The 24,291-nt window shown below is 48.7% G+C and overlaps 1 protein-coding gene across 1 annotated transcript in view; it reads left to right on the forward strand.

Moving 5' to 3' along the window:
- Window positions 1-24,291, forward strand: part of PLEKHG3 (pleckstrin homology and RhoGEF domain containing G3) — a 39,929-nt gene that overhangs the window by 4,838 nt on the left and 10,800 nt on the right. Inside the window, exons 2-8 of the mRNA XM_069487597.1 lie at window positions 20,324-20,713; window positions 21,821-21,918; window positions 23,108-23,177; window positions 23,431-23,477; window positions 23,584-23,734; window positions 23,826-23,957; window positions 24,108-24,290. Of these exons, the coding sequence (XP_069343698.1) occupies window positions 20,363-20,713; window positions 21,821-21,918; window positions 23,108-23,177; window positions 23,431-23,477; window positions 23,584-23,734; window positions 23,826-23,957; window positions 24,108-24,290 (1,032 nt within the window). The 5' untranslated portion in view covers window positions 20,324-20,362. The remainder of the gene's footprint in view (window positions 1-20,323; window positions 20,714-21,820; window positions 21,919-23,107; window positions 23,178-23,430; window positions 23,478-23,583; window positions 23,735-23,825; window positions 23,958-24,107; window position 24,291) is intronic.

The raw sequence follows: 24,291 nt of genomic DNA on the forward strand, positions 1-24,291 counted from the left end.
GCTCAAGGAAAGCTTTAAGGACTCCTGAACACACAACCTGAACAAGGTGCTGGTGGACACAGTAGTGGCTGTGCATGAACCTTTTGTGAAACACAGTTTGAGCCTCCTAGGAGTTGCACTCATTATTGCTAGAATCTGAGTTGAGAATGAAAGGGAGAGATGCAAGAGGATTGAAGTCTTTTGACCTTGGTAACTGGATCCTAAGAGGAGATAGGGGTTCTACAGGTATTGGAAGCTCTTAAAACTCATCTCCCTTACTCCCCAGTGAGACTGCGTGTGTGCTGTTGAGCAACAGACAGCAAGTATTTATTGAAAGGAAAAGGGAGCCGGTATTCATGCAGCCTCTATTCATCCAGCTCATTGCTACATCCCCAGTGCCTGTTGTGGAGTAGGATTCCAATAAATATTTGTCCAATAAGTAAAACCCTATTGTGTGATGACACCTTAGGAATTCAAGAAATCTTCACACTCTTTACAAATGTTTTATTCTTGTCTGAGAATGTCGAGAACGTACGATTCTAAGAAGGTCACCTGTGGTCAGCTATGCTGACAGTGAGGGAGGAAGCCCCTTATTCCTACAGCCTGCAAAGTGTAACAGTACCTGGAGTCATTGGGACCAGTCTTCCAAGACATGCAAGTTGAACCCAAAGTGGACAGCAAAGTGTGCTTAGAGCTTTGGGTTGAGTTCATCCATCCTGTAATATGTTCCGTTATATCCTCTAACACTTCTCTCCTAAAATCCTCTTCGGAACTCAGCCACCCAGCAGCCTTGCTTATTTGCATATAGCCTAGAAGGTCAAAGACTCAAGTTCCTACATTTTTTTCATACCAGCCTCCTCAGACTCTGTTTAAGTTTTGCACATAAGCTGTGTCATCCTATTTCCAAGCCCCTAAGAAGCAGCAAATGGAAGAGGATAAAGGTACCAACATAGAGGGGGAAAATGACCACAGTGCAGAGTTGGCAAGAAGAGCAGACTGGGATCAAAATGCCAGGAAAAGCCAGCATTAGCAGAAGAGCCGGGAGCCGTTCTTTGTTAGGGGGAATGGCTTGGCACACCTTGGACCTCTGGGGATCTTCAGTTTGATAACTGATGCTTGGCTGTAATTGTGACCCTGAGTCACCAGGAAAAGGTTACATTACATTCCCTTGACTCTGCTTAGGAAGGTAGGAAGTGTGTAACAGATTTTTAAAAGATTCCCATAAGTGTTGACAGTTAGGTAATAATGTCACTAATCCTTTTAACAAGATAAAATTGGTGTTACACCCCCACCCCCCAGATAAGGAAACCAAGTCCCCACAAGGTTGGGTAACTTGTCTAAGAGCATTCAGCTGAGACTTGGCAGGGATGATTGGAGTGTATGCTCTTAGCTCTAAGCCAGATTGTTTCAAAACTTTGCACACTCTTGACAATGTGGCTTTTTGGACAGCTCCCTGTCCACAGGGGGTCCAGCTGGCCCCGGTTGGACTGTGTCACAGTAGGGCTGTGGGATGGGCCCAATCTTAATTCAGCTCCACCCAAGCAGATTGCCCGTTGCCCCAGAGGGTGTTTGCCTCAGTTGAACCAAGAGTGCTTTCAGTGCATTTGTGTTTTAAGCACCTACCTGGGTGCCACATAGCACTTTCTGAGGCCGGAAAATGACAGGGAGGAGTTGCGATTTCAAAAATCCCAGGCCTCCTTCCATCAGGAGCTTTGTCCTTTGTTTGGGTCTGGATGCTGCCCAAAGATGCTGTGCTGCGCAGTCTTGGTGCTGGTTGTTCCAGCTGGTCTGCAGGGTAGCTGGGCTTGTTCCTGCGCAGAAACCCCTACCCCACGTTCCAACCTTGCAGATCTGGCAAATGTTAATTTTATCATACTTCTCGTTTTTTACAGAGATAAATGTTACAATGCACCTGCAACTTCCTTTTGTTTCCTCTCAATCCTTTTCTCTTCCCTACTTCCCTAGAAGTAACATCTCATGAACATAGTGCTTATCACTCCTATGCATGTTTTTATACTTTTAAAGGTTATCTAAAAGTAATTTATAGTATTGTGTCATTTTATTTTATTTTGAGATGGGGTCTTACTGTGTTGCCCAAGCAAACTCCTAGACTCAAAACTTCCCAAGTAGCTGGGATTACAGGTGCTTGCCATAGGTTTGATTTTTTTTTTTTTTTTTTTTGAGACAGGGTCTCTGTTGCCCCAGGTAGAGTGTAGTGGTATCATCTCAGCTCACTGCAACCTCAAACACCTGCGCTGAAGTGATCCTCCTACCTCAGCCACCTGAGTAACTGGGACTATAGCTACTTCACCACTATGCACAGCTAATTTTTCTATTTTTTGTGGAGACGTGGTCCCGCTATGTTGCTCAGGCTGCTCTCCATGTTACTTTAATTTTGACATATATAGTACCATGTTGAATGTGCTTTTTCCTGGACTTGAATTTTCTTTAACTAACATTGGTTTCTAAATTTATTCATGTTGATATATTTAAATCTAGTTTATTCATTTTAACTGGTATATGGTATGTATTATATAACTATGTAGATCCCAATTCCCTTATTGATGGGCACTTAGGTGGTTTCCATTTTCTCACCACTGTGAATAATATTGTATTGAACATCCACGTGCTAGATCTCTAGTGTGTAGGCCAGCGGTGGGATCACTGGGTCATAAAGTGTACTTTTCAAGGGACTGCCAAATAATGCTCAAGTGATTTGTAATCAATTTATTCTTATCAGAAATATGAGAGCTCCAGCTTCACTAATATTTGGATTGTCTCCTCTAATCAGGTGGATATGAAATGGTATTTTAAAATTATTTTAAAGCAGGGGTGGGGGGAATAAAATCATTTTAAAAATTGGTTTTGGAAATTAGCACTTACATTATGAGTAGGATTGAGTACTTTTCATGTTTATTGGCCAATTGTGTTTACTATTCTTAGTCTTTGTCCTTTACATGAAAACATTTTTTTAACCAGGTAATAATCCATTCATATGATTCAAACTCCCAAAAAGGAGCAAAATGAAAAATCTCCCCCTATTGTCCCCTAGCTACCCCAGCTCCCTACCCTGAGACATGTTAGAGTTCTTCTGTACTTTCTCAGAGATAATTCTATCCTTTATGCATCCTTGATTGCCATTGTCTTTTTCTTGTTGATTTGTAGGAGTTAAAAAAATATATGTATATATGTGTTAAATAACTAATCTTTTGTAGGTTATATGCATTATATATATCAGTGGACTGTCTTAACTTTATTATAATAATGTTATTTTTCATGGGGAAGTTTTATTTTTAATGTTGTCAGATTTACCAATCTTTTGTTTGTACTTTCTGTGTCTTGTTCAAGAAATCCTTTCCTTCTCTGATTTTAAATATATTTTCTTCTACATTTAAGTTTTGTTTCCCACATTTACATTTTAAATTTATCTGGAATGCATTTTTTTTTATATGACACTAGTTCTCAACCCTGACTATACATTAAAGTCTCATGAGGAGTTTTAAAAAAACGTACTGATGCCTTAGTCTCACCCCAGATTGGACCAATAAAATACAAATAACTTGGGGTGGCCCAGGAATGATTACAAAATGGCCCCAGGTGACTTTTATGTATAGCTATGGTTGAGAACCACTCAACCTTGTAAGATGAAACTGATTTTATTTTTTCCAGAGGAATAGCCAATTTTTCCAGCACTGGTTATTTAATAGTCTGTAGTTTTCCTGCTGACTTGTTTTTTTTAATGGTATTCTTTCTTTATATATATTTTATTTATAGCTTTATTAGGATATATTTCATGTATCTTAAAATTCACCTCTGTAAAGTGTGTAGTTCATTCATTGGCTTTTAGTATATTCAGAGTTGTGCAACTGTCACCACTATGTAATTTTAAAACATTTTTATGACCCCCCCCCCCAAAAAAAACCCTAGACCCATTAGCAATCATTTCCCATTTTCCCCTTCCCCCAGCCCGAGGCAACCACTAATGTAGTATCTCTCTAAATTTGCCTATTTTTGACATTTCATATAAATGAGATCACATAATATATAATCTTTTATGACTAGCTTCTTTCACTTAGTCTGATGTTTTCAAGGTTCAGTCATTTGTAGCATGTATCAGTACTTCATTCCTTTTTTTATTTCAAAATATTAAGTGGGTACAAATGTTTTAGATTACATGGATCATTTTTATAATGCTTGAGTCCTGGCTGTAGGTGTCCCCATCACCCAAATAGTGTTCATAGTACTCATTAGGTTGGGTACATTAGGTTTATTCCCCTCCTGGCCTCCCTCCTCCCCCCATTGCTTTCCACTGAGTTTTACTTCCCTCTGTGCACATGTGTGCTCATCAGTTAGTTCCAATTTAATAGTGAGTACATGTGGTGTTTATTTTTCCATTCCTGTGATACTTTACTTAGGAGAATGGTCTCCAGTTCGATCCAGATTGTTGCAAAAGGTATTAATTCATCTTTTTTATGACTGAGTAGTACTCCATGGTATACATATACCACATTTTATTAATCCACTCATGAATTGATGGGCACTTGGGTTGATTCCATCCACATCTTTGCAATTGTGAATTATGCTACAATAAACATTCGAGTGCAGGTGTCTTTTTGATAAAATGACTTATTTTCCTTTGGGTAAATACCTAGTGGTGGAATTGCTGGATCAAATAGTAGGTCTACTGTCAGTTCTTTGAGGAAAGAACTGTTTTCCATAGAGGTTATAGTAATTTGCAGTCCCACCAACAGTGTGTAAGTGTTCCTCTCTGTCTGCATTCATGCCGGCATCTATTGTTTTAGGACTTTTTAATAAAACCCATTCTAACTGGGGTAAGGTGATATCTCATTGTGGTTTTAAATATTTCATTCTTTTGTATTGCTAAATAATATTCCTTTGTATGGGTGACTGCATTTTGTTTATCCATTTATTAGGGGATGAACAGCTGAGTTGTTTCCATTTTTTGGCTGTTTTGAATCCTTGTGATATGTGACACGGACATTCATGTACAAGTTTTTGTGTGGACAGATGTTTTCAGTTCTCTTAGGTATATACCTAGGAGTAGAACTGCTGGGTCGTAAGGTAACTCTATGTGTAACTTTTTGAGGAACTGCTAAATTGTTTTCGAAATAGGCTTTACTATTTTATATTCCCACCTCGCAATATACAATGGTTCTGATTTCTCCAAATCCTTGCCAACACTTGTTATTATCCATCATTTAGCCATCCTAGTGGGTATACAGTAGTATTAATTGTGGTTCTGACTTGCATTTTCCTAATGGTATTTCATGTGTTTGGCTGTGTATCTTATTTGGAGAAATATCTTCAGATCCTTTGCTCCTTTTTAGATTGAATTATCTTTTTATTGTTGAGTTGTAAAGGTATATATTCTGGATATAAGTCCGTTGTTAAATATATGATTTACAGATATTTCCTCCCATCTTTGTGGTTTATCTTTTCACTTTCTTGATAGTGCCCTTTGAAACACAAAAAATTTAAATTTTGGCCGGGCGCGGTGGCTCACGCCTGTAATCCTAGCACTCTGGGAGGCCGAGGTGGGCAGATCGTTTGAGCTCAGGAGTTCGAGACCAGCCTGAGCAAGAGCGAGACCCCACCTCTACTAAAAATAGAAAGAAATTATATGGACAGCTAAAAATATATAGAGAAAAAATTAGCCGGGCATGGTGGCGCATGCCTGTAGTCCCAGCTACTCGGGAGGCTGAGACAGGAGGATCGCTTGAGCTCAGGAGTTTGAGGTTGCTGTGAGCTAGGCTGACGCCACGGCACTCACTCTAGCCTGGGCAACAGAGTGAGACTCTGTCTCAAAAAAAAAAAAAAAAAAAAATTTAAATTTTGATGATGAAGTCCAATTTATCTATTTTTTCTTCTGTTGCTTGTACTTTTGGTGTTGTGTTAAGAAACCATTACTCACTTACATTCACAAAGATTTACTCCTTTCTTTTCTTCTACCAGTTTTATGATTTTAGCTCTTACATCTAGGTCTATAATCCATTTTGACTTTTTTGTGAAATAGGTGTCCAAATCCATTCTTTTGCATGTGAATATCCGGTTGTCCTAGCATCATTTGTTGAAAATATTATTCTTTCCCTTTTGAATTGTCTTGGCCCCCTTGTTGAAAATCAATTGACTATCAGTGTGATGTTTATTTCCATAATCTCAATGCTGTTCCATTGATCTGTATGTCTGTCCTTATGCCGGTACCACAGTCTTGATAATTATAGCTTTGTATTAAGTTTTGAAATCAGAAAGTGTGAATCCTCCAACTTTGTTCTTTTTCAGGATTGTTTTGGCTATTCCAGTCCCTTGTTTTTCCACGCAAATTTTGGGGTCAGCTTGTCAATATCTGCAAAAAAAAAAAGTCATCTGGTGTTTTGATAGAGATTGTGTTGAATCTCGAGATTAATTCATTGAGTATTGCTGTCTAAACATGTTAAGTGTTCTGAGCTGTGAACATAGAATGTCTATCCATTTTTTTAGGTTTTTAATTTCTTTCAACAGTGCTTTGTGGTTTTTAGTGTACAAGTCTTACACTTCCTTTGTTAAATATAAACCTAAGTATTTTATTCTTTTTGCTGCTATTGTAAATGGGATTGTTTTCTTAATTCTACTTTTGGATTGTTGATTGCTAGTGTATAGGAATAAAATAGATTTTTGTTTGTTGATCTTGTGTCCTGCCTTCTATTAGTTCTAATAGTTTTGTAGTAGACTCCTTAGGATTTTCTCTGTACAAGTTCTTGTCATCTATGAACAGTGATTGTTTTATTTCTTTTTTTTCAATCTGGATCTCTTTTATTTCTTTTTCTTGCCTAATTGCCCTGGCTAGAACTCCAGTATAATGTTGAATAGGATGGCAAGAGTGGACATCCTTGTCTTCTTTCTAATCTTAGTGGAAAAGTATTGTCTTCTCCATTAAGTATGATGTATTTTGTGGTTTTTTGTAGATGCAGTATATAAGGTTGGGGATAGTCCCTTCTATTCCTAGTTTGTTGAATGTTTTTGTCAGAGAAGAGTGTTGGATTTTGTCAAATGTTTTTTCTGGGTTTATTGAAATGGTCTTCGTATTTTATTATCATCTTGAATTATACCAATTAATTTTTAGATATTAACTTGATCTTGCATTTCTGGGATAAATCCCACGTGGTAATGGTGTATATTCCTTTTTATATGTTGCTAGATTCAATTTGTTAGTATTTTGCTGAGGATTTTTGTGTCTATATTCATAAGGGATATTAAATTGTAGCTTTCCTTTATTTATTTATTTTTAATTTTTATTTATTTATTTTTTGAGACAGAGTCGCACTATATTCCCCGGGCTAGACTGCCTAGTCTAGCCCGAGGAATATAGACGTCTGCCCCGTGACGTCTGCCTAGCTCACAGCAACCTCAAACTCCTGGGCTCAAGTGATCCTACTGCCTCAGCCTCCTGAGTAGCTGGGACTACAGGCATGCGCCACCATGCCCGGCTAATTTTTTCTATATATCTATATATTTTAGCTGTCCAAATCATTTCTTTCTATTTTTAGTAGAGACGGGGTCTTGTTCTTGCTCAGGCTGGTCTTGAACTTCTGACCTCGAGCGATCCTCCCACCTTGGCCTCCCAGAGTGCTGGGATTACAGGCGTGAGTCAACGGCCCGCCTGTAGCTTTTTTTTTTTTTTTGTGCTCTTTTCTGGCCTTGATAGCAGGACAATACTGGCCTCATAGAATGAGTTGGGAAGTGTTTCCTTGTCTATTTTTGGGAAAGAGTTTGTGAATTGGTGTTAGTTCTTTAAACATTTGGTAGACTTCACCAGGGAAACCATCTAGTCCTGGGCTTTTCTTTATTGGAAGTTTAAAAATTACTAACTCAATTTCTTATTCAGATTTTCTATTTCTTTCTAAATCAGTCAGTGGTTTGTGTCATTCTAAGAATTTGTCTATTTCATCCAAGTTGTCTAATTCATTGGCATATAGTTCATGACATTTCCTTATAATCCTTTAAGATATTCTTTTTTTTTTTTTTGTCCTGTGGTCTTCTGCATTTATACTACAATATATCTAAATGTGGACTTCTTTTAAATTTAACTTGGTGTGTGCCTTTGAGGACGAATTTCTATCTTCAGTTCTGGAAAACTAGTATATATCATCTCTTTGAAATTTGTATCTCCCCCATCCTTTCCTTTTTCTTGTTTGTGAACTTATACATCTCTTAATGTTCATACTTTCTTATTTCTTTGAACTGAATTCAGGATGATTTCTCCAGTTTATGTTTCATTTCACTAATTCTTTGCTTAGCTGTGTTTAATTTTCTACTTAACCTAGCTATTGGGTTTTAAATTTCAATATTATATGTTATATATTCATTTAGTACTTTATCTAATTGGCCTGTTTCTTTCCTGTTCATACTATCTTGTTCTTTTTTAATGGTTTTTGTTTTATTTTTTTTAGTCATTTTAAATATTCATTTTTTCAAAGTCTTTTGCAGATGTTTTCTTTTATCTCTAGTTCTTTGAGTGCCAATTCCATTTTTTGACTCCCTGGTGATGGTTTGTTTTCTCATGCACTTTTGGAAGTATGCAGTTATTGGTGATGATGTCTAGGGCATATCAAACATGTGCGTGGATGGCTAAGGTGGGGTAGAGGAAAACATTATTGGAAGGCTCATCCCACAGGGCTTTGCATGTCTGGCTGCTGCTTATCATACAAGTCTCTGCTCAGGAGTTGCTTCCTTAAAGCCTTCCCAGGCATCCTTACCTAGTGAAGTTCCCATCCTCCAGTCACACTCTATTTTCTCTGCTCTGTCTTCATAGTCCTTACCACTCTCCAGAAATATATTAGTTATTTGTCTACCTTTTTGTGGCCTTCTTCCCCACTGGAATGTAAGCTCCAGGAGAGCAAGGATTTGTCTTAGTCACCGTTGTAACCCCAGTACCTGGCATATGGTTTATGCTGTCAATAAATATGAGTGAGTTTGAGGTCTTCTTTTCCGTTAGAAAGTCTTCTCAACCTTGATTCTGGAGCTTTCACCTGGGCTGGGTATGATGAGGAGCAGAGAAGAGGTGAACACCTTGGCCTTCCATTCCCACACCCTCCGCTGGGAGTGCCTTTTCCCTCCCGTCGTTAGAGCCCCCAGAATCCCATCCACTGTATGTGCATCGGCCTTCCTCTCTGGCACGTTTTTGCACAGCCCTCAGAAGTAGAGATTTAAATGCCAAAAGATCTGGGGAAAAAAGAGCACGAAACCCTGGAAGACCTGGTTCTTACCTTTAGGAGGTTGTAATTGCATTAAAGGGACAGAGCACTCACAGAAAACAGTTTAGGGTAGTTGCCACTCACTGAGCTGAGGGGCAGATTAGCACCCCTGCTGTGAGAGTATGTGGGAGGAAAGCAAGGCCTGTGTCTTGGGGTTGCCTTCTGCTGGTCATACATGGTTTCTGGAGGCATCTACAGGTGAGTTATGAATTCCCAGGTTGCCCCACAGTCTAGGAACTTGTCCTGGGCAAAGTATTACATGTAAAAGGGTAAAAAGTGCATGAGGGTGTTCTCATGCGGGGCGGAGGGTGAGGGGAAAGGAGGCTGAGTGGTGGTGTCTTTGACTCAATGTCTTGGGTGCCGTGGGAGGTGGTGTTGCACTGGAATCACAGATTCCAGCAAACCCTGTCTTTCCCACGTACCCAACTGTATGGCCCTGGGTTCGTGTTAAGATTACAGAGAATGTGTTCAGCACGATGTCTGGTACACCCTCATAAATGTTAGCTGTGATTATTTCAGCCTGGCATTTGGGGAGCCACTTGTGCCTCAGTTTCCTGATCTCTAAAACAGGGATAATAGTACCTGAGGCCCCCCCCTGCCTTCCCCGCCCCCCTGCTGGTGTGAGGACAGAAGGGTTAATATCCTCAGGCTTCGAGGGCCTGGGATGGGGGAGGTGCTGCATAAATGGAGTATTGTGTTGGTGAATGATCTGGCTTTGTTCTTGAGTCTTCAGAATTTGACTTCCTGCAATTAGTATCCCTTGTGCTTAATTGCTGGAGATATTTGCACCTCCTCAGCCGGTGGCGCTCACCTCCTGGGCTTGTGGCCAGGGTCCTCACCCGGCGTGGACCTGCTGAGTTGTGGTGGGAAGCTGCACTTCCTGTGCTGGGGCCCCCAGAAATCAGGAATGAGAGAAATGCAGAAAGTATGACCCACACGCGGAACTGGTTCTGAATAGGCGTTTATTGACGAGGTTTTGCAGGAGGCGGCGGGCGCTTTAATTCCCGAGGCAGTTGGTGGCAGCTTGCTGCTCTCCCCAAGCCTGTTAACTGCTCTGCTGCCGGTGCTGGGGAGGATGCGGCTCCCCGGCCCCTCGCCGCCCTCCCGGTGCTCGGATGGGAGCCCTTTTGAGGAAAGCGGTGGGTACCCAGCTGGGCCAGCCCAGGGACTGCGAGTGGGGTGTGACGGGGACTTTTTCAACTCTGGGCCTTCAAGCCTTGCCAGATTCCCCCTAGGAAACCTGGCCAGCCACAGATTTTAGGGCAAAAGGCAGGTTTTTCCCGTGGGGTTCGGAAACTGAGGACCATAACAGGAGCAGGTGTGGGAGAGCTGCTCCTGTCTTACCTGCCCTGGCTGCATTCTGTCATGTGGCTGGGTGATTGTAAGACACTCTTGTTTTCCTTTCGGAGGCGACTGTGAGTGGTTCTGTGAGGGGGCTTCTGAGGGTCTTGAACATGCGGAGTTGGTGGTTAGAGAAGGTTGTGTAGGACCCTGTACATGCGCGTGTGCACCCCCATGGAAAAGCAGAGCTAATTTCCTGCTTCTTCCTGAAGTTTCCTTTTCCCAGAATCCACAGAGGGTGGTTGTTTTGGATCAAATCAAGTGGCAGCTGGTAGAGCAGGTGAAAGGAGGTGCTTCCCCTCCTTCCACAGCCGTGGACGGTGGGTACCAGGCGCCCACCCTTCTGCAACTCTGCACAGCAGGAGCGAGGCAACCCGGGCAGATTGTTGCCCTGACTTGGCTATTTCTTTCGACCTTGAATCAAGGCCTCACTTCTCCAGGGGTAGAGTCTGCTGCCTGGGCTGAGCCTCATGCGTCTGCACCCCAGCACCTGGGGCTTGGTGACGCTGCCCCGCCTGTCAGAGTTCTGGTCCATGTACCCTCTCAGCAGAGGGAGGAAGCTCCCTGCTCTGCCTGGGAACTGGTTGGATGAGTTTCTCAGGCCTCTCTGGTGAGGCCCCTTGGAAGGGGAGGCAAGGGGCGTGGGGGATGGGGGCGGGTGCTGCTGGTGGAGAGGGGCCCCCTGGCCTCTAGGAGAGAGACCTGCTGACTTAAGGGCCTGCGGCCTTGAGTATGTACACTTGTGTGTGAGCCCTTAGGGTCTGCTTTGGAAAATCCACTTTCCTAACTTCTCTGGGCCAGGCAGTAGGCCCACGGTTAGAGCCCAGGGCAAAGAAGGGGGGTTCCTTGGAGCTCTTCTCTTGTTGCAGTCAGTGCCTGTGAGGAAGAGGCCTGAGGGCTGGGAAGGCCATGGGGGGTCTAACCAACTGGGTCTGGAGGCTCATGCTTGGAGTTGGGGAGGGAGTTGTTTGGAGGAGCCACCCTGCTGGCTGGCACCTTGTCTCCTAATTCTGATGTCCTTGGGTAGGGAAAGTGAGAATTTGGGGAAGGAAAAAACCCTCTTCCGGCCCAGATAAGCTGCTGGCCTGAAATCCCAAGGGGAGATTCCCTTCCAATGAAGACCTGGAATCTCGGTTTTCTAGGGTAGGTGTTACCTCCTTGCTCTTAGAGCAGTTAATTTGCGTGTAGCTTCATATCCTCTCATTTATTTGGGGCCTCACATCTTCCCCCTTCACGTGGGTTGCAATAGGTCTCATTCCTGTTTCTAGCCAAAGTGCCCTCGGTTTCTCTCTCTCCTCCTTGAAGCACTTTGTGAACAGTCCGCACCTTCCTGGGCCTCTGCATTCTTCTTGATCATTCCTTGGTTCTACATGCACCTGTAGCCACAGCCTCACATTGCAGAGGTTTGTACCTTTTTAGGGCTCATTCTCACACCTCATCTCATGGGTCCATGGGTCCCTGTTTCCAGCTGTCTCAGTAGTTTTTCTTCCAGACCTGGCTTGGATGTGTCCTTTCTCACAAAGCCACGTGGATCCCTTCAGTCTGCCGTGGCCGGCCTTCCAGCATGGCCTCTTGTCAGATGCCCAGATCCTTGGGTGGTCTGGATCCTGTCGGGAGTCAGCTGTCCCTTATGCTCTCCCTTGACATCAGATGCCCTCAGTTCTCTTCTTCACTTGGCAAAAGCTTACTCACATTCATGACTCAGCTGAAATGTCACCTCCTCCTAGAAAGCTTCCTGGTCCCCTCAGGTAGCACTAGCTACTCCCTCTTCTGTTCGCATAGTTTATTTATTGTACTTCTGTAGTAGCACTCAAGCATTGTTTAGTGAGTATTCTGTTTATATGGCTGTTTTTCCTTCTAGAGTTCAAGTTCCTCAAAGACAGGGACAATGTCTTATTCATGTCAGCATCCCCAGGGCCTAAGCATTGTGCTCACAGATGTTGAAGGAATTCCCAATCTGGAGGCTGGAGTGAGCTCCATTCTGCTTCTGCCTGCACGCTCCTCCTCCTCTGTGATGGATGAGCTTGTCTTGTTTTTCCTAACAAAATACAAGCTCTTGTGGGCTGTGTCTGTGTGTGATTCATCCTTGTATCTCCCACTAGGCTGCCCTTTTGTGCAAAGTAGGTGCTTGATAAAATACTTGTCGAGTGAATGGATTCCAAAGTTGCGCAACTTAGGTAGGAAAGATAACTAGTGTTACCCCCAAATAAAAGAAGTGATATTGAACCGGTGTGGTTAGGAGCAGAGCTAGGGTAGTTTGGAGGTGTGCTGGCCGTAGTCCCCAGGCTCCTTCATATACATTCTTCTGCTTTCCCCCTTTTTATATTCCCTGTGATTTTGGAAATGGGTGAACACCAGGGCCTTTCCCAGTACCTTGCTGCTTTGTCTTACACCCTGGCTCTCCCAGACGTCTACCCTAAATCTGGTTCTAAGACCCAAAGACCAATGTCAAGGTTGGTTTTTTTGGTCACTAATTTGTGCTTTTTTTCTTTCAAGTTGCTTTAACTTCCTGTGGTTCCCCCATGGCTCTGTTCCTCTACAGCTCTTAGCAGTACACGGCACTGTCTCGTCCCATGAAATGCTCAGGAATGTGCCCTGCCTGCCAGAGCAACGGGACTCTGACTCATTTATACTTCACTCTGTGGTTTGACCTGCTGGGTACCAGGATCAGCTCTTTCGTTTCCGACTGAATTGCTCTGTGTCTGCCCTTGTTAGATCGCGGTCCACAATGCTGTTGGAATCCTAGAAGATGGCTAAGCACAGGCTTGGTGGGGGACGGTTAGGACATGCTGGGTCCCCAAATCTAACTTGTACCTTTTGTTATTAATTTGAGATGTGGGTCAAAAATTTGAGGTACAAGTCAGAAAAATCTCTTGTCCTGGTGCTTGTGAAACAAGTAAGTGATTCCTCCATCCTCACTACCACCAGCAGCACCATTCTTGGTGGGCTTCCTGTGCATCGGATGTACAGATCACTTATGCATCTCATCTAAATCCTGGAGACAACCCAGGGAGATTGGCACTGTTACTGTGCCCATTTGCCTATGAGGAACTTGAAGCTTAGTGAGGTCAAGTGACTGGCCCAAGGCCACATACATATAGCCAGGAAAGTGGAGGACCTGGAATTCGAACAGGTCTGCCTGACCCCAAAGACTGTGCATGACTTTACTGCATTTAACCCTTGTGGGCCCCCATTGCATGCCTGCATATTCCCGTCTCTGCTGAGAAAGCAGAGGGACCCGATGAGGCCCCTCTGTTTCTACTTGGTTCCCACTGAGATTCTCCAGTGCCTTTGAACCTGACTGGTAATAAGTGCTGTAGCTCTGAAGGTGTGGCTCTTTCTTCCTCCTTTTGCAATGGCCTCTGCCACACCATCCCTGCCCCCACTATCCTAGAGGCCTCAAACTGTAGCCTGTGAAGTGGGGGTAGGGCCAGTAAGATGGCCAATTTGCAAGGCTGGGTCCCTGAATTTGGCTGGTAAGTAGCAGTGGTCCTGTGAGACTTTGACCTAGAGGTGAGAAGGGTAAGGCCTCTGGGAACTTCGGATCTCTGATTTCCAGGGGTAATTTCTAGCACCACCTTTTAGGACTCTCTGGCTGCTCCCTTTTCTGGGGATAGTGTGTCATTTCCCCGCAGAGTGACAAGTTGTGCTGGAAGCCAAGTTGACCTACCCTGGCTGTGAGCAATTTGCAATCAATAGTAATTGCCCTCACGTGGCTTTAGTATAGTGTTTCTGTGAACCTTCCTGGTGGACTGCTTTTCCTGGGATATTTGTAGGGGGACCTTATCATCTCAGTCCCCTTTCCAAACTTGGCCACTTTCCCCTTGCTTCCAGTCCCTTGTGGCTGGTCACTTAGTATGTAGGACAGCTGTGCCCTGCCCTAGCCCCTCATCTGGGGCCACGTAGGATGGGACTGCCCGGGTGAATGAGCAGTCACAGATCCTGGTGCTTCTTGGCTGATTGGAAACTGGCTGGCGGTGACTAATGTGGAAACTCATTAGTCTAGGAGGAACTGGCTTTGGTCTTGACCTCAACCACTGTTTACCTTTCTCGCTGCAGGCACCATCCTGTAGTCCTTCCAGCAGGCATTTATGGAGCACCTAGTGGTGCCTTTCCCACTGGGGGTGAAGGAAGGGTATGGGGAAGAAGGCCCAGCCCAGTGGGGTTCACTGTCTCGTCCGGAAGAAATTATTGCACATAGAAAATCCCACAGCCAGTGCTTTAAGTGATATCCCGGCCCATTAGAGTTCAAAGTAGTGTGTGTATGAGTTTCCTACTGCTGCTATAACAGATTTCACACACTTAGTGGCTTAAAACAGCACACATTTGTGAAGTTCTGGAGGTCAGGAGTTGGGCAGAGTGCGAGGGGCTATGCTCCTGGAGGCCCCAGGACAGATTGGCTTCCTCGCGGTTGCCAGCTTGCCCAGGCTGCCCACCCAGGGCGGGTGGCCCTTTCCTCTGTCTTCAGCCAGCTGCATAGCATCTTCCAGTCTCCTCTCTGTGCCTCTGCTTTTGTTGACTTTGACTCCTGCTGGGTCTCCCTTGTAAGGGATCACCCTGATAATCCTGGATAATCTCCCCATCTCGGGATCCTGAACTTGATCACATCTGTAGGGTCCCTTTTGCCATGTAAGGTAACCCTCGAAGGATTAGGGTGTGGCTATCCTGTTGGGTGGTATTCAGCCTGCGGTGGTGTGTATGTTGGGAGGGATTGAAAACGGTTGAGGAGGCCTTCCTGGAGGAAGTGATTTGGCTAAATTTGTATAGGGGGAGGGTCTGGGGACACATACCAGGTTCGAGAAGCAGCATGAGCAAACGCAGGGGCTGTGGGTGAATAGCCCTTCCCCTGAAACAGGGTGCCAGGGGCTTTCCTTCCCTCCCAAGGCCAGGCCAAGGGAGTTTTCGGGACTTAAGTCTGTGGGCCCGGACTTCCTCCCGGAATCCAGGTGGGAGGAGAGCCCCCCGACACAGCAACGACCATCCTTTTCCTTCCCGGCAGCTGTGGCCCTGCTGCAGGGATGGGGCCAAGGTTTGGGGGCCCCTGCCGTGCTTAGGTGGTGGGAAAATGAATTCCCGAGGGAAAATGAATTTGAGCCAGCTGGGCTGGGTTTGGGTGGCCCAGAAACCTCGGTCACACTGTTGGCACAGCCTCTGCAGTCACGTTGCTCACAGTGAACACAGAGTCACTCCCGGGGGAGCCCTTTCTTGTCCTTTCTTAGGGTGCTCAGGGCCCCCGAATCTCCGGGAGGGTCAGCGTGAGGAGACTGTGGGGAAGGAGGGCAAGGAGACCCTCTGGGGCGTCCTCCCCTCCACCAGGAGAGCCCCCCGGGCGGGGAAGCGGGGCAGTGGGAAGAGCTGGGTTTCTGCGGGGGACAGTCTGGGGAGCAGAGTGGCCTGGGGTGGTGCTGCGCTGCGGACGAGAGCGCAGCCATGAGATTAAACCATCTCAGCCCAGGTCTCTGGAAGTTCACATTGCTCCCCGCTCTTCTCGATTGCTTCCTCCTGGCACCCTTCCTGAGGAGATCTGAGAGTGGAGTTGGGGGGATTGTTCTGGGGAAAGGTCAAAGGCCGGTCAGCCGCCCTGGTTTTGAGAGCCTTTGGAATGTCTGGCTGTCGCGGTCGGGGTGGGAGAAGGCGCATGCCAGGGCAGCACCGTCACTCTGCTGAGGAGGGACTTTCCCTGTGTGCAGGTGCCCTGTGAATTGTCCCCCCACTGGCCTGGGGGGGGGCCGAGGGAGTGTGGCTGGCTCTGGGATTCCTCTGCAGGCTCCAGGTGAGTCCCCCCGTGGGCAGATCCTTTCTGAAGCGGTGGGAGCAGGGTCCCATTGCCTCAGTGACAAGCGGCTAGTGCAGATTTGGGTGGGGGGGGTGTCATTTTGCTTCTGTGGGGTCAGATCGGGGGCTTGGTGCTGAGGCACCGTGGAGAGGGAAGGATGTGGGCCCAGACGGGGCCTGCTGCGGCCTGCCCGCCTCCTTACCTGGGGATGTTCAGGGAAGGTACTCAGAGGCAGGGCCCTGGAGTCAGGACAGGTGTGGGTGGAGGAAGGGTGTGGATTACATTTACATTTAAAGAAAAAAGGGAGAAACTGATCTCTCACCCTCTCCCGCCCTGGATCCTTAAAGGTGTATGTCTGAGCGTTTCTTAGGCTCATCAGAAAGAAAGGTCTTCAGAGACCTTGTCAAAGAGGGCTTCACAGGTGTTGGGCTTGAGATATAGAGTTTTCTGGAAGACTGATTCACTGATTGATGACTGGCTGGATTGATTCACGTTGAAAGACGGAGGAGGTGACTGCTGGGGGGTACTTGGGGGAACCGGAAACCGGGTGGGAAGGACGGGCTGGGTGTGAGAACCTGGCCTGAGGCTTTGGCTGCTGTCGGCCCCCTCACCTCCCCTGGCTTGGGGTGAACCTTACGATACAGGGAGGTGCTTGTTGGATAGAAGGAAAGTCAGCCCTGCCCAGAGAGAGTGTGGGCAGGTAGGTACTTTGGCTGTCTCTGCGGGAGTTTGAGCCACACACGCGAAGGTCCTGATCAGTCTCTTAGGGCCGGAATGCAGTCAGAGTGAGTGCGATGTCCCTCATCATCACCGTCAAGTGGCTCTCCTAACAGTGCACTTGCGCCCTGCTTTGTTTGTGCTCACTGCCCCGTTTGTTCTTCAGCCCTCCCTTTCTCGAGCTCTAGCTCTTTTCCAGCAAGTTCTGGTCACTGCAGGGCTTCTGTAGTCATCCAAGAATGTGCAGTCTGATCCTGGAGACCTCATGCTTTTTCCTTCTCCTTTCTGCTTACCCATGACCTGCGATCCTGTGACCTGAAATCTGCATTTTACTATGTTGTTCTAACAGGGGAGTGAATGGCCAGAGGTCACACAGAGTGGCGGGTCCAGAAATAGCGGTAAGGAATCTTGACTCAGTCCTTTAGAGTGTCATGTTATTAGCTCTGATCTCTCAAGTCTTCATAAGTCCCCCACAGCTTGCGCTGAAGCAAAGCCAAGGCATCCAGGGGCTGTGACTAATCCTTCGCTTGTGGCCCTGGCTGGCGTGAAATCCATTAGGGAGGCAGTGGGCAGGAGAGCATGGACGCTGGAGCCTGAGTTCAAATCTAGCCTGTGCCACTTACTACTTCTGTGGCCACAGTGTCTGCATCTGTAAAATGGGGGTAATAATAGAACCCATCTCATAAGCTGTTACCAGGGACAAGTGACTTTTACTATGTATACAGTACTTTGTTTTAGCCCTAGGGGGATTTGGGCACTAGTACTATTTTCAAAATTTGAGCTTAGTTTGCAGGCAGATTACTATGTTCAGCCAGAGAAAACTTCTCCAAGTAGAAAAGGTGCTTCAGTTTCTGGGCTTGAAGTGTGCTTATGTTGCCACGATGGGGTCCCCAAAGAGTGACCCTCAGAAGGTCCCCTGTAGAGATAGTCTTATAGTGTGTTTGTGTGTGTGTGTGTTGGGGTGGAGGCTGTGGTGAATCTTTGCTTTAGGGCTGCGACCTGGCTGGCTGTGAAATGCATTTGGGACTTGGGCCTTTGCCATTTGGCCTCCCCAGAGGAGCTGACTGACCCCAGGTCTGATCTGGGAAAGGTCTTAGGCCAGAAGTCCTTGCCCCATTGTTCCAGCTCTGGGACAGATGGGGATGGGGGTGGGGTGCCTGACTACACTACATGCTTTGAAGGACATCAGAGTGTCCCAGGGCTAGGGGTTAAGGGCTGGGGCGGAGCTGGGGTTTTTGTCTGTCTTTGTGTTAGAAATGACTTGGTGTGCCCCGCTGGCTGGTTCTGGGGAGAGGCTGGTTCTGGGGAGAGGCTGGTTCTGGGGAGAGGCGTAGCTGATCGATTGTAAAGGCTCCTTGGAGGAGGGAGGGAAAACAGCAGCGGTACGTAGGTCTCCCAGGGGCCTCTCCTGGGATGCTGAGCTTCACCAAGTGATCTGTTAATGAGTTAGTGCTCCTTGCCTTGTGCCAGCACTGCCACCGCATCCTCATCTGCAAAATAGGAGGCTTGTATGCAGCACCTCAGAGGTGACCCCCTCTGGGGAGCCGCAGAGTGACAAAGTGCTGTGCTCCAGAGCACCTGGCTGGGCTAGCGGTGGATCATCGGCAAGTCTTGACGCACCTGACTTGTAGCTCAGTAAAAGCATCAGTTTGTTCACCACCATTATTCAGTTGCCAAATCAGCCCTGAAGACCCCTGCCCTTCAATAACTTGCAGTCTAGAGCAGAGGGTCTCATGGCGAGTGCTACAGTAGGGAACCCCGGGAGCCTGTAAAAGCACGTAGAAGGGGTCCCGGATTTGGGGGATATGGGAAGGTTCCCAGAGAGGGCAGCGTCTAATTCAGGACCCGAAAGTTGGAAGCAGTTACACAGGTTGGGGGATGGTATGGCATGGGGTGGGTCTCAAGGACGTAATGCCACGGCAGAGAGATTTGCTAAAACCAGAGTCCCAGGTGTGCTGGTTTCCAGGTTGGGCCAGAGGCACAGAAAACGAAGGGTCAGTGCCAGAGCTTCTAGACCCTTCTTGTAGCTCAAGCCTCGGCCCCTCTGCCATGTCTGTGGTCTCATAGCTTCTGAGCCCTAGAGCTAGGGGTAGAAGACTTGGGTCGGTAGGGGTGAGAGGGAAGCCCAGGAAGTTTTTTTTTCCTCCCTTTGGAAATAACAATTAAATGTGCATTCTGGAAAGTGACGCTGGTGAGCTCTGGCCCTGTGGGGTGGGCCTGGGGTGTCCCTGTCCTTCCCACAGGCCACAGCCTGCAGTAGGCTCTGGCTACCCCCCCTTTCCCTGTCCCCTTGCAGCTCCAGGTGGGCCTGCCTGTGAGCCACTGTGTGCTCAGGGAATAAAGTCCACCTGGGGCTGTGTTTGCCTCACCTGGGTGTAGTTTCCTGCCTCCTGTGCTGCCCTGACCCAGCTGTGCTGAGGGGAGCTTGCAGAGACTCACCCGTGGCTCAGCGCTGGGGAGTGTCCCGGTGCCTGGGGTGAGTCAGGAGTACCAGGTGCTGGGGGTGGGGCAGGGGCTAATGCTGGCTCAGCCTTGTCACCACCATCTCCTCTCCCCGTCAGCATCCAGCAGATTTCAGGCTCGTGGTGAAGCCACTGGTGCCTCCAAGGTTTGCAGTCCCGGGGCGAATATTACCCTTGGATATGTGTGTTGTCTTAACATGGAAAGAGCCAGATCTTTGCTCATCCTGTATGGTGACCCCAGCACAAGCCCAGACAGGTGGCACTTGAGGGGTGCTTCTCGACAGCTACCATCATCATCACCAGTGTGATGGTTTGTGGAGCACTTACACTGTGCCAGGCACCATGCTCAGAGCCTTGCAGGTCGCTTTGTCCTTGAGGACACAGCCCTGGGGTTGATCATATCCACCTTTATTTTGCAGGTGAGGAGCTGAGGTTCTGAGAGGCTAAGTACTTAGCTCAAGTGGTGGAAGTGGACTTGGGCATCCCTGTCAGTGCTCACAGAGTCTGAGGAAAGGGCTCTTCTTGGAATTCAGTTTTGTTTTGCTTTGTTAGTCGTAGTAAAATACACATAACATAAAATTTGCCATTGTAACCGTTTTTGAATACACAGTTTGATGACATTAAATACATTCACATTGTTGCACGACCGTCATCGCCGTCCACGGGACATTTTGCATCCTGTCACACTGAACTCTGTACCCAGTGAACGATAGCTTCCCATCCCGCCCTCCCCTAGACAGCCTTCTACTTTCTGTTTCTGGGGGTGCTCCGACGTTGACCCTTGGTCTGTTTTGCAGAATCTCCCTGGGGTGCCCACCCCAGGCAGCAATGCCAGGATGCCCGTGTCTGCCTCCCTCCGCCAAGAAGGCAGCCAGGAACGGCCCGTGAGCCTGACGTCCACCAGCTCCTCGTCAGGCTCCTCCCGTGACAGCCACGGTGCCATGGAGGAGGCCAACGGCTCCAAGGCTCCTGCCGAGAATGGCGCAGGCTCCCCGAGAGGCCGGCATCCCCCCAACAGCAACAACAACTCCAGCAGCTGGCTGAACATGAGGGGGCCCCTGTCCCCGTTCAGCAGCCGGGCGGCGGCAGGGTCTGTGCACCACAAGCTCAGCTACCTGGGCCGCGTGGTGCGGGAGATCGTGGAGACGGAGCGCATGTACGTGCAGGACCTGCGCAGCATCGTGGAGGTGAGTGCCTGCCGCAGTTCGCGGGGGCCCTCGGGCCTCCAGTGGCCCAGCTCTCTAGCACAGACCTGTTTTCACCGCAGGGAGTGGAGTCCTCAGATCTGCTTCCCGTGGAGCAGTGGGGCGGCCTCAGGTCTCCAGCCCTCGCTTCCCTGCCCTGTGGAAGCTGTTGACTCCTCACACGTCCCTGTGTCATTGGGCCAGAGCAGTAGGTGGGGCCAGTAGACCGTCCGGCAGGTGCCCAGGAAGTAAGCACTGTTGACAGGGAGAAGGGGGACCCCAGCATACCTGGGAAGGTGACTCTAGAAGACTGTGCTCCACGGGGGCTGAGCTCAGTGAAGAAATGGGCTCTGGGCCTGGCCCATTGCATCCAGAGCGCCACTCTGTTGCGTCCTGCCTGGGGGTCTCGGGGGCACGTGGGTAACTCCCTGCGGCTCAGGTTTCTCCTCCGTTAAATGAGACACACCCAAGTTGCAGGGCTAACGTAGGCGAAGTGTTTGACACTGCACAGGGCACACAGGGAAAGGTGGCTGTGTGGCCACCATAGAGGAAGCCCCCTGCCTTGCTGGGGAGGAATGTGTATTCGTTGGCTAGGGCTGCCGTAAGAAATTACCACAAACCAGGTAGCTTAAAACAACAGAAATTTATTCTCTCAGTTCAGGAGGCCAGAAGTTCAAAATCAAGGAGTTGGCCTGGTTGGCTCCTTCTGGAGTCCCCGAGGGCGAATGCGTTCCATGCCGCTCATTTAGCTTCCGATGGTTGCTGGCAGTGTTTGGCGTCCTTGGCCTGGAGATGCATCATTCCAATCTCTTCCCGTCACCTTCTTTTCTGTTGTCTTTCTGTGTCCCTCCTCTTACGAGGATACCAGTGGATTTAGGATCCACCCTAAATCCCATATGATGTCATCTTGAGATCCTTAACTAATGACATCCGCAAAGACCCTATTTCCAAATAAGGTCATATTCTAAGGTTCCTAGTGGACATGAATTTTTGGGTGGACACTGTCCAGCTCAGCACCGTAGGTGACATCTGTGAAGTGGTGTCATAGTAGTGCAGAAATGAGATGTGGCCAGAGGTGGGGCTGGGGTCTGACTGCCTGTCTCCACGCAGGACTACCTCTTAAAGATCATTGACACACCCGGGCTGCTGAAGCCAGAACAAGTCAGCGCCCTCTTTGGGAACATAGAAAACATCTATGCACTGAACAGGTATGTGTGTGGGCCTGACACTCACCATGCTCTGCCTGGGAGGCCCACTTCGGGGTCTTAGGAGGAGCCCTGCATGTCCCTGGGCTGTGATGTGGGCCTGGGGCCTGATCTCTGAGCATGGAGGAGGGTGGCCCAGCCCCGTGCAATGGCGTAGTTAGCTCCTTGTAGGAGGGAGGGCACCAGCTGGGAAGATGTGTTTCCTCTCAGGTGGGGGGAGATAATTTGAGGGCACGTGCGTGTTGGGTCCAGCCTGGGCCAGTGCCCTCTTGCGACTGCCGGACCCTTGCACATCGGCGCTCTTCTCTGTGGGTGGTGCCTTTGTCCTTCTCATCTTCCTTCCCCACGTGCGCATCTCTTAATTTCTTTTCCTGCTTCCCACTGACTCCAAAGGAAGCTGCGGCTCCCTGGAGATGATCTGACCTCTTAGTGGAATGCACAGGCCAGGCAGGACCGATGGGGGAGGCTGAACAAGGCCTGGCCAAGGGCTGTCTCAGGACAAAGGGGACTTCTTGAGGGCCCAGGTCTGCTGCCTTGGGACCACAGATTCCCCAGGGAAAGGACAGTGGCCAGGCAGAGCAGAGCTTGAGGGGCAGCACTGGCAGGACAGGCGGGATCGTACCTCTGAAGGTGGACTGAGGCACCTCCGCTGTGTAAGTGGGAGAAGTCTGGGAGGGCAGGGCATAGGCGAGACTTAGGCCAATGATGGGGGGTTGGGAAAAGAGGGGGAGCACAGACGGAGGAGGCAGGGGAGCACCATTTCTAGAGTTTCCTAGAGCAGCTCCTACTAAAAACAAGGGATGCTGGGACTCACCTCTCTCCCTGCTTCCTGCATCCTTCTGAACTGGGAGCCTTGGTTCCTTCACTAGACCCTTCTCCTTCTTGTTCCCCTTTAATCTCTGCTTCTGTGTGTTTGACTCCTTCTGCCCGCACAGGAGCTGGGTCCCCTCCCAGGTGGGTACTGGGGCCCCCGTCCCTCCTGCTTGCTGAGCTGTGGGTCTCCCTGGCCTCCTGACTTTGCGGTGGTGTGAATTCTTTCTGTGCTTGCTGCCTGGGGCAGGGCTTGCTCTGGGTGGAAGCCCGAGCTCTGTGGCATGACAGCTTGGCGTGAGGGATTCTGGGCGTGAGGGGGTTGCGGAGGGGGCGTGTCTCTGACTGCAGAGGGTACAACAGCCGCTCTCCCCCCACCCAGCCAGCTACTCAGAGACCTGGACAGCTGCAATAGTGACCCCGTGGCTGTGGCCAGCTGCTTCGTGGAAAGGGTAAGAAGGCCTGGGTCCTTCCCAGGGGAGTGCTGGGTGTCCTGCGCCCGTTCTGGTGGAGGGTGTTCTGGGGCACAGCCAGGGCTGCCGGGTGGATGGGATGTCCTAGACAGACGGGTGCAAAGATGGATCTGCAGGCGCTCGGGGGGAGTGGGACAACATGTGCTCTGCAGGCCAGGGACCTGTGTGGCACTACCGTCTTTACAATCAAATGGGAATCTCCCTGAAATCACCATTTTTGGTCTCTCCTTAGAGCCAAGAGTTCGATATCTACACCCAGTATTGCAACAACTACCCCAAGTGAGTAATTGGGGTATGTGGGGAGCAGAGCCATTTGGGGAGCCCAGAGTCCCCGTCCTCATCCGGGCCTTCCCCAGGTGGTGACGCCCCTTCTTCCCACTCGCAGCTCCGTGGCCGCCCTGACGGAGTGTATGCGGGACAAGCAGCAGGCCAAGTTCTTTCGGGACCGGCAGGAGGTGCTGCAGCACTCGCTGCCCTTGGGCTCCTACCTGCTGAAGCCAGTCCAGCGCATCCTCAAGTACCACCTGCTGCTCCAGGTGGCCCAGAGGTCCCCCCACCCCCAGCGCATGGGTGGGAGGGGGTGGGGTCTTCGAGTCAGGGTCACCTAAACCCCTGTCTCCTGTGCAGGAAATTGCCAAACATTTTGATGAAGAAGAGGACGGCTTCGAGGTGGTGGAGGATGCCATTGACACCATGACTTGTGTGGCCTGGTACATCAACGACATGAAGAGGAGGCACGAGCACGCAGTCCGGCTGCAGGTGCTGGGGGTTGTAGGGGAGATGCAGGGGCCGGTGGGCCAGGGCCCGGGAGAGAGGGACTGGGGCCACCCTGCTGGGTGTCTCGGGGTCTGCGTGAGTCTCTGGGGCCTCGGTAGCCTGACCCTGGGGATCCGGGTCCCTCTGCTGCAGGAGATTCAGTCGCTGCTCATCAACTGGAAGGGGCCAGACCTGACCATCTATGGGGAGCTCGTCCTGGAGGGCACATTCCGCGTGCACCGTGTGCGCAACGAGAGGACCTTCTTCCTCTTTGACAAAACACTGCTCATCACCAAGAAGCGGGGCGATCACTTTGTGTACAAGGGTCACATCCCGG

The sequence above is a fragment of the Eulemur rufifrons genome, chromosome 2 (genome assembly GCF_041146395.1).
Source record: "Eulemur rufifrons isolate Redbay chromosome 2, OSU_ERuf_1, whole genome shotgun sequence".
Classification (NCBI taxonomy): Eukaryota; Metazoa; Chordata; class Mammalia; order Primates; family Lemuridae; genus Eulemur; species Eulemur rufifrons.